The sequence below is a fragment of the Geotrypetes seraphini genome, chromosome 5, assembly GCF_902459505.1.
Source record: "Geotrypetes seraphini chromosome 5, aGeoSer1.1, whole genome shotgun sequence".
Lineage (NCBI taxonomy): Eukaryota > Metazoa > Chordata > Amphibia > Gymnophiona > Dermophiidae > Geotrypetes > Geotrypetes seraphini.
The window spans coordinates 197421720-197439117 of record NC_047088.1 but is presented as its reverse complement, the minus strand read 5'-3'; the positions used below and the strand labels follow the sequence as shown (position 1 = coordinate 197439117).

Below are 17398 nucleotides of genomic sequence, written 5' to 3'. Positions count from 1 at the left end.
TATGATTAAAACAGTCAAGCTGAGGAAAAGATTTGCTAAGTTTTCCCTCAACTTTTGTATTGGCTCAGGTGAAAGCCTAATAAAAACACCTTTGCATAAAGGGGTTTGGATGAAGAACTTATTATTGGGCATGCAATCCTGATTTGGCCACTCCAAGGTTTTTGCTCAGCTTGGTGTTTGGCTATGGTATAGGCGGGCTACGGCCTTCACCTATCACATCCCTACAAAATCAATGAGTCTGGTGTGTGAAGATGATGCTCGGACTGATGGACAATACTCAACAACAAAGTAACAAAGAGCCAGGACTGACATATGTAAAGTGGCTTGCTTGGCACCCAAGAGGAACCAACCAGTTTGGACAACAGATTATCACTATTTTCCAATTTACCTGCGATCTTTAAAAGGAATTCATAATATATCAATGTATAGTCCAAGGTGATACCCAGGTAAACCAATTCCTTTTTTGCACTGGCATTTTGAAAGTAGAACATGCTGCAAGTTGACACTTGGTTTAAGGTACTCAGCTAATTTTACCATGTCATCATTAAGGGCACATTTCAGTTCAATAAAAATGAACAGATGTCATCAGCATATGAATTTCTGATTTTATTTTGTATCTGGGAGAGCTTGTATGTACAGTTTGGACAGGATGGGGACCAGCACAGAGCCCTGTACCTCAACAGAATGCATAACCTGCTTCTGCACTAATCACAAGCAATCTCAACATGCAGAAAATAAATTTCAGTGAAGTAACTGAAGTGGACATACTGGGTATGAACGTAACAATCCCGTGGGAATTTTAGCTGTTAAAACGTAGCGAATACAAAAACGTGCCACCCTTCAGTAAAAGGCCCCTTTGTAATAACTGTATGAAAAGTAATATGGTTAAGTCATTACAGTCTCCACAGAGATGAAATAAATACCGTACATTCTAAGAAATTAGTTAATCTGGTTAAAAAAAAAATTTGATAGGCACATTTTAAAACTTAAACCCTCAACAAAGAAATGCAGAGTAATGCATTTGGGGATTAATAATAGGAAGGAACCATATATGCTGGGAGGAGAGAAGCTGATATGCACGGACGGGGAGAGGGACCTTGGGGTTAAAGTGTCCGAAGAGCTAAAGGCGAAAAAACAGTGTGACAAGGCAGTGGCTGCTGCCAGAAGGATGCTGGGCTGTATAAAGAGAGGCGTAGTCAGTAGAAGAAAGAAGGTGTTGATGCCCCTTACAGGTCATTGGTGAGGCCCCACTTGGAGTATTGTGTTCAGTTTTGGAGACCGTATCTGGCGAAAGACGTAAGAAGACTTGAGGCGGTCCAGAGGAGGGCGACGAAAATGATAGGAGGCTTGCGCCAGAAGACGTATGAGGAGAGACTGGAAGCCCTGAATATGTATATCCTAGAGGAAAGGAGAGACAGGGGAGATATGATTCAGACGTTCAAATACTTGAAGGGTATTAACGTAGAACAAAATCTTTTCCAGGGAAAGGAAAATGGTAAAACCAGAGGATATAATTTGAGGTTGAGGGGTGGTAGATTCAGGGGCAATGTTAGGAAATTCTACTTTACAGAGAGGGTAGTGGATGCCTGGAATGCACTCCCGAGAGAGGTGGTAGACAGTAAAACTGTGACTGAGTTCAAAGAAGCGTGGGATGAACACAGAAGATTTAGAATCAGAAAATAATATTAAATATTGAACTAGGCCAGTTACTGGGCAGACTTGCACGGTCTGTGTCTGTGTATGGCCGTTTGGTGGAGGATGGGCAGGGGAGGGCTTCAATAGCTGGGAGGGTGTAGATGGGCTGGAGTAAGTCTTAACAGAGATTTCGGCAGTTGGAATCCAAGCACAGTACCGGGTAAAGCTTTGGATTCTTGCCCAGAAATAGCTAAGAAGAAAAAATAAAAATAAAAAATAAAAATAAAAAAAAAATTGAAATTGAATCAGGTTGGGCAGACTGGATGGACCATTCGGGTCTTTATCTGCCGTTATCTACTATGTTACTATGTTAACAGAGCACAATTGCGCTTGCATTTGGGGGCTAGGCTGGGGAGTTGTTTGCTAGGGAGGAAGGGGTGACCCTCTTGGTGTCTAGTATTCATGCCAATTTGCAAGAGTTACAACCAGCCAAGGACTACCAGACCATTCGGGGTAAATAGGAGGTGGAATTGCAGATTAATTTGGGCCACTGAGATGTAGCTCGTACCTTGAGGGTGACGCCTGGGGTGACCCCGTGTGCCTGGTTGAAGGAAACATATTATAGGGTGACCCTACGCGCCTATTACACTCATACACAGTTGTATTACAGCGGAGGTCTCCCCACACCATTGTGTCATAAATGTGGGGCGGGGGGGACACACACTTTGAGACATGCCTTTTGGTCATGCCCCATTATCCAGCGCTTCTGGAGACGTATTATCTCTTATATGTCAGGGTTACTTGGGACAGTCTTGTGCAGTACCCCGGCCCACTTTGTCTTAGATGTGCCATAGGCTTTTGGTCATTTGCCTAGGGGGCATCGGGCTCTGTGTAGGAAGATGAGCTTACTGGCTAGGAAATTTATTCTTCAGAGCTGGACGGTCCCTGACCCTCCGGCGTTTTGGCATTGGCGGAACCAGTTGCATCAGCTGGCCATCTGGGAGGTGCGAGATGCTGGAAGTGCTAGGAAGCGAAAGATGTTGTTCTTGAATATTTGGGAGCCATATCTGCAAGTCTTGCATCCAAAGGGCTGCAGTGCGGTCTTAAGATGGGTGTCTTAATCTGGGCTCTCAGTTAGTAAGACTGGGAGAGCAATGGTGCAGACTGGTGAGGCGGGGTGGAGAGTACTATAGGGGGGAAAGGGAAAGGGGGGTTGGGGAGGAGATGTGGGGGGTATTGAAAGGTTCTAGCACTTAGTCATGGATAGGGTAAGAGGATTGGGTGGGGAGAGGGGGTGGTGTCTTTGGGGATCATAAGAGTCCAGGGCCTTGGAGTGCCTTCCGCCTCCTTCATTTCGCTCACCCAATGTTAAGTAGGATGGGGGGGGGGGAGTTTGGTTGATGTTACCTTTCTTGTGTACATGCTTGTTATATTCTGATATATGATGCATCATTGTTTGTACTGTGTACCCTTGGGGTGCCTTGATGTTGCGTTTGAACATAAGAACATAAGCAATGCTTCTGCTGGGTCAGACCTGAGGTCCATCGTGCCCAGCAATCCACTCATGCGGCGGCCCAACAGGTCCAAGACCTGTGCAGTAATCCTCTATCTATACCCTTCTATCCCCTTTTCCAGCAGGAAATTGTCCAATCCTTTCTTGTTTGCATCAATAAAAATTGTTTGAACCTAAAAAAACTAACCTTAAAGCCAAAGTATAGGTTCCAGGCTGACGTTGGCTTTCACGGATGAGGTAACTTCCCTCTGCAACACTTAATAATTGGTCAGTTTCTTCTCTTGAGATCATGCCATGAAATCTAAATTAAAAAAAATTAAAGTCCTATTAGAAAGTTCAAGTTATCCTTATCTTTCTAATTTCTTCTTAAAGATATCCTACACACCTTTACAATCTTGCCCTAATCAGACCTGGGCCAAGTGCACATATTACCCATCAGCAAATCTCAGGTTTAAAGAATTATATTGTTTCAAGAGACATTGGGCCAGATTCACTAAGTAAACCGATCGTGTACCGATCGGTTTGTGACCTCTTAGCGACCCGATTTTCCTCCGACCTGATTCAATAACCTCATGGCTGATCATCCTCCGATCCAACCTGATCCATGCATGCAAATGAGGGAAAACGGCATGCAAAGTAGGTAGGCAGCGATTCAGTAAACCAAAACTGGAACACCAACTGGGCTGGCCGATCAAGAAACAAGCAACTGCTGGGGACCAGTCGCTTACATCCTTTCCGACTGCATCTCCTTCTCTCTGCCCCGAATCTCCTGCTCTCTTCTCTGACTCTCTGCCACGATTCGCCTGCCGCCCCGCTCTGCCCTGAATCTCCTTCTCTCTGCCCCGACTCTCTGCCGTGATTCTCCTGCTGTCCTGCTCTGCCCCGAATATCCTTATCTCTGCCCCGATTCTCCTGCCGCCTTGCTTTGCCCCAAATCGCCTTTTCTCTGCCCTAATTCTATTGCCATTCCCCGCAGTGCAAGCCCGTGGTTTTAACCTGCGGGTTAAAACCCCGGGATTGCTATAAAAAATTAAAAGTAAAAAAAAACAAACAAAAAAAAGGTCTCTGGACTTTAAACATGTGCAGACATCTACAGATGGTCTGCACATGTGTTGGAATCGCTTGAAAGCGGTCCATGCAGGCGGTTGGGGGCGTGATTCTGATCGCCCTCCTTTGCATGAGGGCGATTCGTGAATCAGCCCCCCGGACACAGATCGGATCCGATCCGATCCGTGCCCTAGTGAATCTAGCCCTTAAGCCCTCTTTTAGCAAGCCATGTTTATCACCGGCCACTGAGGTAAAAGCTCCAACGCTTGATAAAAGGGGGCCTTAGCAACATAAAGAAGAAAGGATTATATTTATTAAATGTCACTATTTCCGGTAAGTTACAAAAAAAACAACAAAATAAAAGGAAAACAAATACTCCTACATAACAAATTGCAGAAACACAAAAGTAGGGGTGGACCAAAAGATTTCCAGTATACAAGTGTAAAATGAGGAGCACACTTTTTTAATGACAAAGCACCAACAGATAAAAGACCTGACATGGGCAGGGCAGGATTAATTTGTCAAGGGCTCCTAGGCACACAAGTACACTGGGCCCCCCTGCCCCACCCCACCCCACCATGCAACCAGGCGGAAACAGGAAGCTGCGTCAGAGGGAAGCTTTGGGCAAGCAGCACCGTTTGCACAATTACAGTTCCCGTTGCCTTTCTTACCCGCTTTGCTTGCTTGTCTTACATTCTGTCGATGGGGGGGTTGCCGATCGGGGTGGGGCCCGCGTTGCTGATTGATGCTGGAGGGGTCCATCGCCGTTTGGAAAAAACAATGTTGATGCCTTCCTTCATTGGGCCCCCCTGACCATTTCGGACCCTAGGCACGTGCCTACTTGGCCTATTGGTTAATCCTGCCCTGGACATGGGCCCATTTTTTAGCAGATAGCTGCCTGCTTCAGGGATCACAAATGTCAAATGTGTTTAGTTGTCTGAAATAATCAATAAAACAAAACTGACATCCAGTATGACCACAGATTTCAAATAAAAGCTGTGAATCTGTAGCAACTGTAGTACAGTATCCCGAGCAGGAAGGACCTGTGTTGGGACTTTTTATCTGTTAGTGCTTTGTTAATAAATAAGTATACTCCATATTTCATACCTGTGTGCTGGAAGTCTTTTGGCCCACCCCTACTTTTGTGTTTTATTATTTCAAATAAGCCTTTATAATCTAAACTAATACATTTGGATTACTATATTACAACATCTTGTATTATTGAAAAGAAATAGCATCTGCTTTGTTTTGTAGGTTAAATAAGCTTAAATATTAATTTTGAGACATAATGCTCAGGGGCCCTGTTACTAAGTTGCAAGCAGGCATGCTGAAGGCATATTTTGGGTGGGCTTAGGACTTCAGTGTTTTGACTGATGAGCAAAAATTTAACAAAATGTCCAGGGCACCATTTAGACGTTTGGATCTAGACCTGTTTTAAAAATGAATAAGGGCCAAAAAGATGCCCAAACTGACCAGATGACCACTGGAATGTTAAGACATGACCCCCCTCAAAACCCCAGTAGTCACTGACCACCCAAAGATGTGTTAAAAAAAAACTACTATATTCCAGCCTGTATGATAGTTTCATCTGGCCACACAGACATATCTCAGCAGAGCAGAGGGGCAATCTAGGGGGTACAGCAATGAACATCACATTAAAAAGTTCCAGGTACACATCTGACCATAACCTGATTATATTGTATGGTGAGCCGTTCAAAACCCACCCAAAACCTACTGTACCTACATAAAGATGACACCTGTAGGCATAAGGGATATTGTGGTGTATAAGTGGGTACAAACAATAAGTTTTTGGTGGGTTTTGGAGGGCTCACCATGTAATAGAAGCAGGTTGTGGTGAGCTGTGCACCTGGGACTTTTTAATGTGACGTTCCCTGCAGTACTCCTTAGAGTGCCCCTCTGCTCTGCTGAGCTGTCTATGGTCAGTTTGCTAAGAATGCTGGTTGTTTGTACTATATGTACATTTTTCATTTGGATATTTCTTTTTTGAAAATGGTCCTAAAAGATAGACGCATTGAGCACAAAACCATCTATAAATGATCATTTTTAAAAATAGAAGATACAGTGCTCCCCCAGTCATTCGCGGTCCCAGTCATTCGCAGTATTTTCCGACTGCGAATGATCGGGCAGGAGAGGGCAGCCGGAGAGGCAGGAGAGAGCAGCCGGTGCGCCGGCGAGTGAAGGAAATCACTCGCAGCATGCTCCGACTGCCTCTTCCTGCACTAAAGTCGGGCCTCACCAATCAGGAGCTACATGTCATAGCAGCTCCTGATTGGTGAGGTTTGACTTTAGTGGAGGAAAAGGAGGTCAGAGCATACCGCGAGTGATTTTCTTCACTCGCCGGCGCTCTGGCTGCTCTCTTCTGCCTCTCCAGCTGCCCTCTCCTGTCTCCCCCGCTAAAAACTGTATTCACGGTTTTTCAAGATTCGTGGGGGTTCCTGGAACGGAACCCCTGTGAATATCGGGGGAGTACTGTAAACATTTTGCTGTTTCAAAAATGGTTATTTTCTCTACAGGATTTTGGGACATGTTTACCAAAACATCCAAACCTGGGCTTAGACGTCCTATCGAAAATGCCCCTCCATATGGACTCGATGATGATCTGATGGTAGGTGGGAATTCTAAATATCTATTGGTCAGATCATTTCAGATTGTAGGGATTATCCCTGCTTTACCTTTTGGAGACCTCAGGCCTAAAACTTAGGCCAAGAACCATCTTTTCTCAAGAGAATTCATGGGAACCAGTCACAAAGCTGCTCAGCGCCAAGCAGCAGCGCCAAAGCGCGCTCTTGCTTGGTGCCGCTCAGTGGCTGAAGAAACCAGAACTCACGGCAGCCACTGACCGACTGGGTTAACAGTGGGGCAGGAGTATGGAAAGCTCGCTTCTGCCTTCTGCACCACTGGACCACCAGGGATAGATGGAGGAGGTACAAAGAACAGGGCAGAGGGGGAGACAGGATGCAGAGCCTGGGAGGAAGGGGGGCTGGGTGCAGAAGCTGACAGGGAAGGGAGGGGGGCTGGGTGCAGGAGAAGGAGGAAGGGGGCTGGGTGAAGAACCTGACATGGGAGGGAAGGGGGCTGGGTGTAGTGCCTGACAGGGGAGGGAGGGAAGGGGGCTGGGTGCAGTGCCTGACCGGGAAGGGGGGGCTGAGTGCAGAGCCTGGCAGGGGATGGAACGAAGGAGACTGTGTGTAGAGCCTGACAGGGCAGGGCACTTGAATATTAAGCTGCCCGACTTATATTCGAGTCAACCATTTTTCCTCTTTTCGGGGGGAATTGGGGTCTCGACTTATATTCGAGTATATACGGTAAATGCCAAAATTCTGCCTAAGTGCTATTTTGTGACTATGCACATTTCTTATATAGTGCACATTTTACAGGTAGGCATTCACAGGGGCCCCCCCTTTCCTGCTTAATTAATACAATACTATAACTTACATGTGTATCTCCGGCATTCAGGCATGAGCACTTATATCAGCTTATAGAAACATGATGGCAGAGACCAAATGGCCCATCTAGTCTGCCCATCCTCAGTAACCACTATCTCTTCCTCTCTCTAAGAGATCCCACGTGCCTGTCCCAGGTTTTCTTGAATTCAGACAGTGTCTCTGTCTTTACCACCTCTTTAAGGAAACTGTTCCATACATCTACCACCCTTTTTGTAAAAAAGTATTTTATTAGAATAATCTTAACTTCATCCTATGCCCTCTCATTCCAGAGCTTCCTTTCAAAAGAGACTCAACTCATACGCATTTACATCATGTAGGTATTTAAACGTCTCTATAATATCTCCCCTCTCCTGCCTTTCCGCCAAAGTATACAGATTGAGATCTTTAAGTCTGCCCCCATACGCCTTATGATAAAGACCCACACACCATTTTAGAAGCCTTCCTCTGGACCAACTCTATCCTTTTTATATCTTTCTTTTTGAAGGTGCGGTCTCCAGAATTGTACACAATATTCTAAATGTGGTATCACTAGAGTCTTATACAGAGGCATCAATACCTCCTTTTTCCTACTGGCCAAATCTCTCCCTATGCACTCTAGCATCCTTCTAGCTTTCGTCATCACCTTTTCAACCTATGTTCTATGAAGGAAGTACAATAGGTGTCGGTGTTCCTTTCTAGAACAGGCACAGGTACTCTCTTCTAGCCCACACCTTTATAAAATAGACTAAAAGCACCTTTCACTACTTGGACATAAGCATCCTTTTCTATTAAATTATCTTCTTTCTGTTTATAGAAAATATCTTTATTGAATAAACCACCAAGGCCTTATCACACCAGATTAAATTTTAGTCAAAATGCTTACAATTGGCTTTTTTAAATACTTACTCTCTTCCATAATATTTTGGTCTGTTCTCCACCTATAAAACAGAATAAAAGTGTTAATATTATGCTTTTATTCGGCTATCCAGTTTAAAGCTCATGTGCATTAAAAAATACTATAAACATTTTAAGGACAATTCCATAACCTATATGAACATGTACAAGATAATTCTATAACCGGACACTTGCTTTTAGGTGCCACTAGTGTGTAATCACTTTCACAAGTACATATACACTTAGGCATGTAATGGGAGGCAATGCAACTACTAATCATTCCTAAAGCACTACTAGACATATACAACACTGTACATCAAAACATAGAAGAGAAAGCCCTTGTTCAAAAGAGCTTACAATCTAGCCAGGACAGATAAACTGGAAAAGAAGGTGCATCAATAAACTGTGCTCAGGTGGGGGAACCATATACAACTGCATTATGATTTCATCAAGAATTCTGAGTATGACTCAGATGCATTGTGATGTCACCAAGTGTTCAGACAGCTTCTATTACTACTAAATACCACTAATCATTTCTATAGCGCTACAAGACACACACAGCGCTGTACATCAAAACATAGAAGAGAAAGCCCTTGTTCAAAAGAGCTTACAATCTACTCAGGACAGACAAACTGGATAAGAAGGTGCATCAATACACAGTGCTCAGGTGGGAGAATTACAGAGGGAACGATAAGACAGATATTGGTGCTTAGAAGGTGGGTTGGAGTTTGGAATTGCAAGTAGCTTCAAAAAAGCGGGCTTTGAGTATGGATTTGAATACTGCCAGAGACAGAGCTTGACATATTTAATAACTAAGCACTATTCTGTAAAGTGGCCATTCCCAACCCCAATGTCAGGGCACATCTAGTCCCATCAGGTTTCATGATATCCAAAATGAATATTCATGAGTTAGATCTGCGTGCAACTGAAGCAGTGCAAGTAAATCTATCTCATGCATATTCATTGGGTCTAGGTGAGAACTCAGGGCCAGATTCTCAAAACAAAAATCTGCCTTTAATGTGCTCGCTAAATAGGTTCCAGCTGATTTAGCGATCATGTATTTTAGTGGCCAATTATCAAAATGGTTTAGGGAGGTATTTTCCGAGTTTTCTAGCAGTCTCCGATACTGCCATGCAAATGTAGTACAACCAGGTCATTAATACTGAAATGATCACTCCGAGCGATTCTCTAACCTGGTTGTGCAACATTTGCATCCAAAATTTACCGACAGGTCTGAGCTGTCGTTGCCTTACTTTCTGATCAGTGCCTGAGCGCTAATTGGCTCATGCACTGACAGGAAAGTAAGGCATAAAACAACGAACAGAAGGGTCCATGGTGTTAAAGGTATGAAGCAAATCGCACAAAAGATATCAAACTCACTTATAAAAAAACACTTCCTGCTTGTCGACAAGTGGCAGAAAGATACTTCTACAGGGCCAGCTGTGATAGGTCGACAAGCGGGAAGTGTTTTTTTATAAGTGAGTTTGATATCTTTTGTGCGGTTTGCTTCATACCTTTAACATCATGGACCCCTGAGGAAGGCGTGTTGTCCGAAACACGGACCGTGTCGGGTCCCTTGGTTGGTAATAAGGTTGTATATCTTACTGCACTTTTATTGATTTAATAAACAACGCCTGCATCTTGTACATCATCTGCAGTTTGTTCGTTGTTTTTTGCTTGCTGCTTGCTTCACTGCAGATTACGTTGGATTCTCCTTTTTGTGTCTCAGGAAAGTAAGGCATCACAGATGTTTGCAGGAACGAGCTGAACCTACTGTCAGCTTGGTAATGCAGGCAGAGATCTCCAAGGAAGATCATTGTGACTGAAATGCTCATATGAGGGAGAGTGTCAGGAGTCCTTTAATTCTCACCAGCGCTGGAAGTGGTTAAGATCGTTAAAGATAAGTGTTGCCGATACTGCATTTATTTATTTGCTGATGTTACATTCAATATTAAGAAGAAGAGGGATACATTTCAGCACTTGTAGTTGGTACTTTTTGGTGTATATGAAGGCAGGTGGTGTACAGGTATACATGATTAAAGCTACAGTCCCAGGAAGGGGATCTGAAATAACATATAAGTTATAAGAGATCCTATGATAAGCATTATGATATACCCACTTTGCAGAGTTTATGGTATCTAGTGAGGTTTTAGGAAACTATTTAAATAGCGATTTAGATATAGTGTTTGAAAGGTTTATGAGTTAATTCTTCTTTGTCATGTTGAGCGATGTTTAACACAGTTAGATAGTTTTAATAAATCATAATTTGCCCTGCGGTGCTATATTGAGTTTTCATGGATATTGGGCATGATAACTATTGAGACCCCTTTCTGATTCTATATTGAGGAAAGTAAGGCTTGACAGCTCAGACCCCACCCCCAACACAAATTAACCCCCTCCCACAAACTACCCAAATTGAAGTTCGGCAGGAGAGATGCCCACTCTCTCCTGCCGCATCGCTGACACTAATAACCCCACACTCCCCTGGCAGTGGGAGATATGCCCATTTTCTCCCCACCAAACACATTTTGTGTGCAACTGGACGACGTTCTGGGGGAAGAGCAAGCTATACAGGAAGGATGGACTCCACCTCAGCAGAGACGGAACGAGGCTACATGCAAGCAACATCAAGCGAGAACTTGATAAGTTTTAAACTAGGAAGAAGGGGAAAGCTGATAGTCAACCAAGAGTCAATGATTTGGGAAACGGTATACCCAGAAGATACCGTACAGGAAAATTGTGGGGAAGACTCACAGGATCAAAGGTAAGGCAGAAATCCTAATGGATCAAAAGGGACACAAGAGGGAAGGAAATGCAAGACAGTAACAAGCCGCAAACTCAAGTGTACGTACACAAACACAAGGAGCCTAAGGAATAAAATGGGGGAATTGGAAGCTATGGCACAAAAAGATAACCTTGACATCATCAGGAAAATGTCTAGGACACTGTGCTACCGGGATACAAGCTATACCGCAAAGACAGAGTAGGACAAAAAGGTGGGTGTTTTGCCCTATACATCAAAGAGGGAATCGAGTACCGAAGAGAACACAGCGGAAAGGAAAAATAAGGTAGAGTCTCTATGTGCCAAAATACCGGGAACAAATGGAACGGAAACGAAGATTGGCAGGGCAGTCCGAAGAAACTGATGGAGAAATGATGGATGAGATTAAACGCAACTGCAAGGGAGGCAACACAATTATCATGGGCGATTTCAATTATCCGGGGATAGACTAGAACCTAGGCACCTCCAGTTGCGGTAGGGAGACCAAGTTCCTGGATACTGTAGGCAATTGCTTCCTGGAACAACTTGTCAAGGAAAATATGAGAGGAAATGCAATTCTGGACTTAATTCTAAATTGACTACGAGGACCGGTGCAAGGTGTAGAAGTAGAAGGGATGCTGGGAAGCAGTGATCACAATATGATCCGCTTCAACCTGGACACAGGGGCAAAACATCAATCCAGAACGATGGCCACGGCACTGAACTTCCGAAAAGGGAATTACAAAGGGATGAGACTCATGCTGGGGAAGAAGGTTAAGAAGAGGATAAGCACTGTAAAAACACTAGAGTAAGCATGGTCCCATTTTAAGGACACAGTCTCCGAGGCGCAAAATCTATATATACCGCGTATCAAGGGATCCAAGAGGAAAAAGAATAAGGAACCAGCGTGGCTCACTGTAGTGGTGAAAGAAGCGATCAGAGACAAGAAGTCTTCGGTTAAGGAATGGAAAAGGTTAAAAACGGACGAAAACTGGAAAAAGCACAAACAACATCACAGCAGGTGCCATAAGGCAGCAAGAGGGGCCAAAAGAGACTATGAGGAAAAAATAGCCAAGGAGGCAAAAAACTTCAAGCCGTTCTTTCGATATATTAAGGGGAAACTACCCATGAAGGAAGCGGTGCTAAAGAGGACAAAGCCATCGCCGACAAACTGAACACTTTATTTGCGTCTGTATTTACCGAAGAGAATATACATAACAAACCGGAAGCCGACAGGCTATATGCAGGAAACAAAGATGGGAAACTGACTGGGTTGACGGTCAGTCTATTAGAGATATGCAGGCAGATTGATAGACTTAAAAATGATAAATCCCCTGGACCGGAAGGTAATCTGAGGGTAATCAAGGAACTGAAAGGGGTTATAGCTGAACTGCTTCAACTAATGACCAATCTGTCAATCAAATCAGGAAGGATTCTGGAAGACTGGAAAGTGGCAAAAGTTACGCCAATCTTCAAGAAAGGTTCGAGGGGAGATCCGGGAAACTACAGACCAGTGAGTCTGACCTCGGTACTGGGAAAGATGGTAGAGGCGCTGATAAAAGCTGTATCATTGACCACCTTGACGGACACAATCTGATGAGGACCAGCCAGCACGGCTTCAGCAAAGGAAGATATTGCTTGACGAACTTGATGCACTTCTTCGAGGGAGTTAACAGGCAGATAGGCAAGGGTGACCTGGTCGACATTGTATATCTGGATTTTCAGAAAGCGTTTAACAAGGTCCCGCATGAACGACTACTTTGAAAAATTGCGAGCCATGGAATCGAGGGTGAAATACTCAGGTGGATTAAAAACTGGTTGGCGGATAAGAAACAAGAGATTGGGGGGTAAATGGACAATACTCGGACTGGAAAAGTGTCATGAGTGGAGTGCCGCAGGGTTCGGTGCTTGGACCTGTGCTCTTCAACATATTTATAAACGATCTGGACATAGGTACGACGAGTGATTTGATATACTGTCAAAATGTATATGGTGCCACTAGATGGTTTAAAATAAGACTGATGAAAAGAAATACAGAGAAGGATTACAAATAAAGGTCAAGCAACAGAAGATAGGAAGGGGAAGAGGAGAAAAAAAAGGAAATAATATATATTTATAGAGCACAGACTTCCCCAGGATAATCAGGCTAGCTGAATTAACCAGGTCTTGAGTAGTTTTCTAATTTGCCATACAATTATACAAGCCAGAGCTTTATCTATGATTGCTCCATTTCTGTGGAATAGTCTTGGGGGGTCAGTAAGGAGGCCATCATCATTTGAATATGAGGGGGTGGAATCAGTCTTCAGTAGGTAATCATACCGAGGTTAGCTTGTTACCACTTTCAGTTGGCTTGAGATGGGCTGTACTTATGTTTATCAAGTAATTTTTATACATTAGTAAGCTGTAAATTTTAGTGTTTTATACTATATATAATATGTGTTAAAATGATGATTTTATTCTGTACACTGTCTTGTTTGGGACTTACTGTATATACTCAAATACAGGACTTTGGGGCCACAAAAATGGGAGTCTCATCCTATATTCGGGTCATCACCCAACCCCCTCCTGGACTTGATGCAGGCCTGCCCTTAGGCTGGGACAGGAGGAATCCCTCCCATCTTTCATCCCGGCATATACTAACAATTACCCCCTCTTTCTCCCTCTGTCATATATCTTTTCCCCGGTGGTCAGCAGTGTATCCCGTACTGAGCCCCTTCTGCCAATCTCGTGGCCAGCAGCCAGCGGTGCATCCAGGACAGCACACAGGAGCGAGCTTTATATGCTCCTGTCCGGCTCTGCACCACTTCCTGAAAGGCTGCCGCCAGTTCTCACGGGACTCGCAGCTATTCAGGGAGCGGCGCAGGGTCAAGCAGAAGCTCAAAAAACTTGCTCCTGCGTGCCGGCCCAGATGCTGGCCACAAGATCAGCAGGAGGGGTTCAGCGTGTGATACATTGCTGGACCACCAGGGAAAAGGTATGCGACGGAGGGAGGAGGGGGATAAAAATTGTTAGTATCGGCCGGGATGGGAGACGGGAAGGATCCTTCCTGTCCCAGCCTATCACTAGACAACTTGAGGGTGAAGAGGGTACAGGGAAGGAAGGTGGGACAGGGTGCAGAACCTGGCAGGGAGTGAGGGGGGGGCTGGGTTCAGAGCATGGCAGGGAAGGGGGCTGAATTCAGAGCCTGGTAGGTCAGGGGAGGGCATGAGGGAGGGATCACTGGGTGCAGATCCTGGCAGGGCATGGCACTTGAATATTAAGCCCCAATCTTATATTCGAGTCAACCATTTTTCCTCCTTTTGTGGGGGAAAATGGAGGTCTCGACTTATAGTCAGATCTACTTATATTCGAGTATAAACAGTATTTCTCAGGAGTGTGATCTACACATTTTTAAACATACTTACTTCGTTTGTGCATGTAATCCGTCTTGGGTGTGGTGCTTCCTGCTGTAGTTGATATACTGAGAGAAAAAAAGGCAAAAGCATGTCAGATTTTATTTGCTTTTAGTAGTTTTAAAAGGAGCATGTTATTGGGATGGATAAGTCCTTTTTCATTGCAACCTAAATAGCAGCTTTATAGCAGAACAGCTATAGAAATCTTCAAGGTTAAGATATCAGTTCTCCAAGCAGTAGTTTCCACAGTGAAACAAATTAAGTTTTGAATGCATTCTGCTCCTTTCATCTTACTTTTGACTGAGGGTATGGTAGATTTTTAGGTTAATTGTCTATTTCCACCTCTATTGAACCAGGGAGAGGCTCAATTCATGCAGTGATTTTTGACTCCAGAAGACAAATATCCTGATTTACTGTATTTAGATGTTGTCAAACAGTAACTACAGGAAAAAGTCTGGCAATTAATTCACCTCAGATCAGGATATATTTATACTAGCTTGGTTTGGAATTTCTCTGGAAGGACCCTTGCCATAGTTACATAGCTCCTATGACAGAGGATTTGCAGAGCCTCCTTTTTTAAAAAATTACCTGGGCCAGAGTTAAAGGGACAGGAGGAAGTTGTCTTAGTACATATGAACAAACTGTTATTGGACTGTTTTCTCTAGCTGTTTCAGTTTGCATTATGCTTTCTGACTTGGTGGTCTTCTTGTTGTATTTCCTGATTACGGTGTTGTATGTTCCTTTGAAACTGAATAATGATGATTTAAAAAAACTACCTGGTCCTGACTTCATCATCTGTTGTGCCTTTCACACCAGGCATACCATTTCTATTATACTTTCACTTCCCTTCACTTTACAACTCACTCTCTTTCTCACACACCTGCACTTATTGCTCATCAGTGGTCTCATCTGCAGCATCACTCACTCTGCATATGAAACAGATGCAAGAAACCAACTAGATGGAATCATCATTAAATATTTACAAATCAAAAAAGTCAATCAAACAATTAACAACTCTGCTGTTGGCTCTGCCACCAAAATAGCTGTATGGCAAAGTTGTGGCTAGGAAATCTTCCTCTCCAGTCTCCTGCTGGAACAATGATTGGTGAGCTGTAAGGCCTTTCTTCCTCCTCTGGCTACTGTTTATTTTTCTACCAGTCATAGTAGGAGAATGTTTGTGTGTGTCTGGAAAAGAAGAGACAAGCCATCAGCCAAAATGTACTTAACCATCTTCATTAGACCCTTTCAAACAACACTGTAAATCATCTTGACCATCACTCCTACAGAGAAGAAGAGAAATTTGAGAGACAGTGGGATTGCTGGAGGCAACTAACTGTAACCAAATGTAAAAAAAAAAGAAAATTAATAACTACAATCTACGTGTGAACAAAGTAACCCTAAAATCCTCAACTGCAACAAAAGGAAAAAATCAAACATTTTAGTGATTGGCCACAACAGCAAACAATGATTAGCAAAATCATCCGGTACCTCTACTTTCCCCTACTGCCGTATCGAGAAAGCATCATCCCTTTTACTTTCTGTGTGATTATTTGCAAGTGTATACCTTTGTCTACTCCTCTTCTATTGCTATTTGCTCCTGCCAAAACCTTCCTGTGCTTAACCTATCAGACACACTTGAAGTGACGTTACTGTAAGGATTAGCCCCCCAAATGTAAGGTTTTGGAGGAGTAATGTTGAAGTAAATAAGCTCCAATGATATAATGTGGCGGCCTTATACTCCGCCAGGCCCCGGGTTCAATACCCTTGTAGAAGATTCTCATTAGGAAGTGAAATCAAATGACAAGCACAGCTAAGACTGATTGCATAACGAATATAATGTACATAAAGGCAAAGTTTATAAAGATACATCAAGCTAATACTGGGTTATAAACGTACAGAAAGAAATAAACATAAGCTTTACAAATATAGAGTGGATTCAGAGACTGCTTCTGTGCTCTTGTGAACGAGAGTGGAAAGATAGCTTCCTGAATAGGTGCTGTGAGGACAAAAAAGAGAGAGAGAGGTAGAGAGAGGGGGAGGGGTTTCAGACTTCAGGTTCCAGAGAGAGAGAGCGATCCAAAGAGAAATTCATCTCATATTTATAAGTTTGAGACCTGTTATAAAAATAGAATCTATTGAAGTTAAGTACCCCTATCTTTTGTAAACTGTTTGAAACAATGGCAAATAAGGTGAGTGGGGTGTGAGAGACTGGAGAAGAAAAGAGGGAGGAACTGCCCCTCACAGACTGGAGTTAAATGTAATTTCCAGTATCACTCTGATTAACCCTATCTGCGTTAGACCATGCACCTGGGCTTACTGTATATGATAAGCACAGACATTAACACCTCAGGGTTGTATCAAAGTCTTTTGTTACTTTATTCTGAGGCTGCTAGCCCATCTGCACTGACATCCCCCAAGATTAGATATGAATGATATTATCTCCCATAGGCCTTTGTGGACATTGGTAAGGCCACCAGAAAATATTGACAGCTAAGGCTGGGTTGACAGTAACAAACTCTCCTGTATGCCACTCAGTCAACGCACCTACGCCACCTAATCTCACCAGATGCTACTTAGTGCATATTGACATATCTACATTGTAAATTATGTAAATTATGTCATCTCTGTTCTGTCTGGATTATTATGGATGTACTTTGTAACCCGTTCAGGGCTCCTTTGGGAGGAAGGGCTAAAAAAACTGAATAAATAA

General features: G+C 43.5%; 1 protein-coding gene across 4 annotated transcripts in view; it reads right to left on the bottom strand.

Moving 5' to 3' along the window:
- The window catches only part of CHN1 (chimerin 1), a 186766-nt gene that overhangs the window by 123040 nt on the left and 46328 nt on the right, over positions 1 to 17398 (bottom strand). For 2 of the 4 annotated variants that reach the window (XM_033947246.1, XM_033947249.1), the window contains 3 exons: positions 14701 to 14756; positions 8548 to 8579; positions 3336 to 3449 (listed from right to left, as the gene is read on the bottom strand). In XM_033947246.1, the coding sequence (XP_033803137.1) occupies positions 3336 to 3449; positions 8548 to 8579; positions 14701 to 14756 (202 nt within the window). Of the gene's footprint in view, positions 1 to 3335; positions 3450 to 8547; positions 8580 to 14700; positions 15874 to 17398 lie in introns of all 4 variants that reach the window. The other 2 variants (XM_033947248.1, XM_033947247.1) reach the window with 2 other exon arrangements.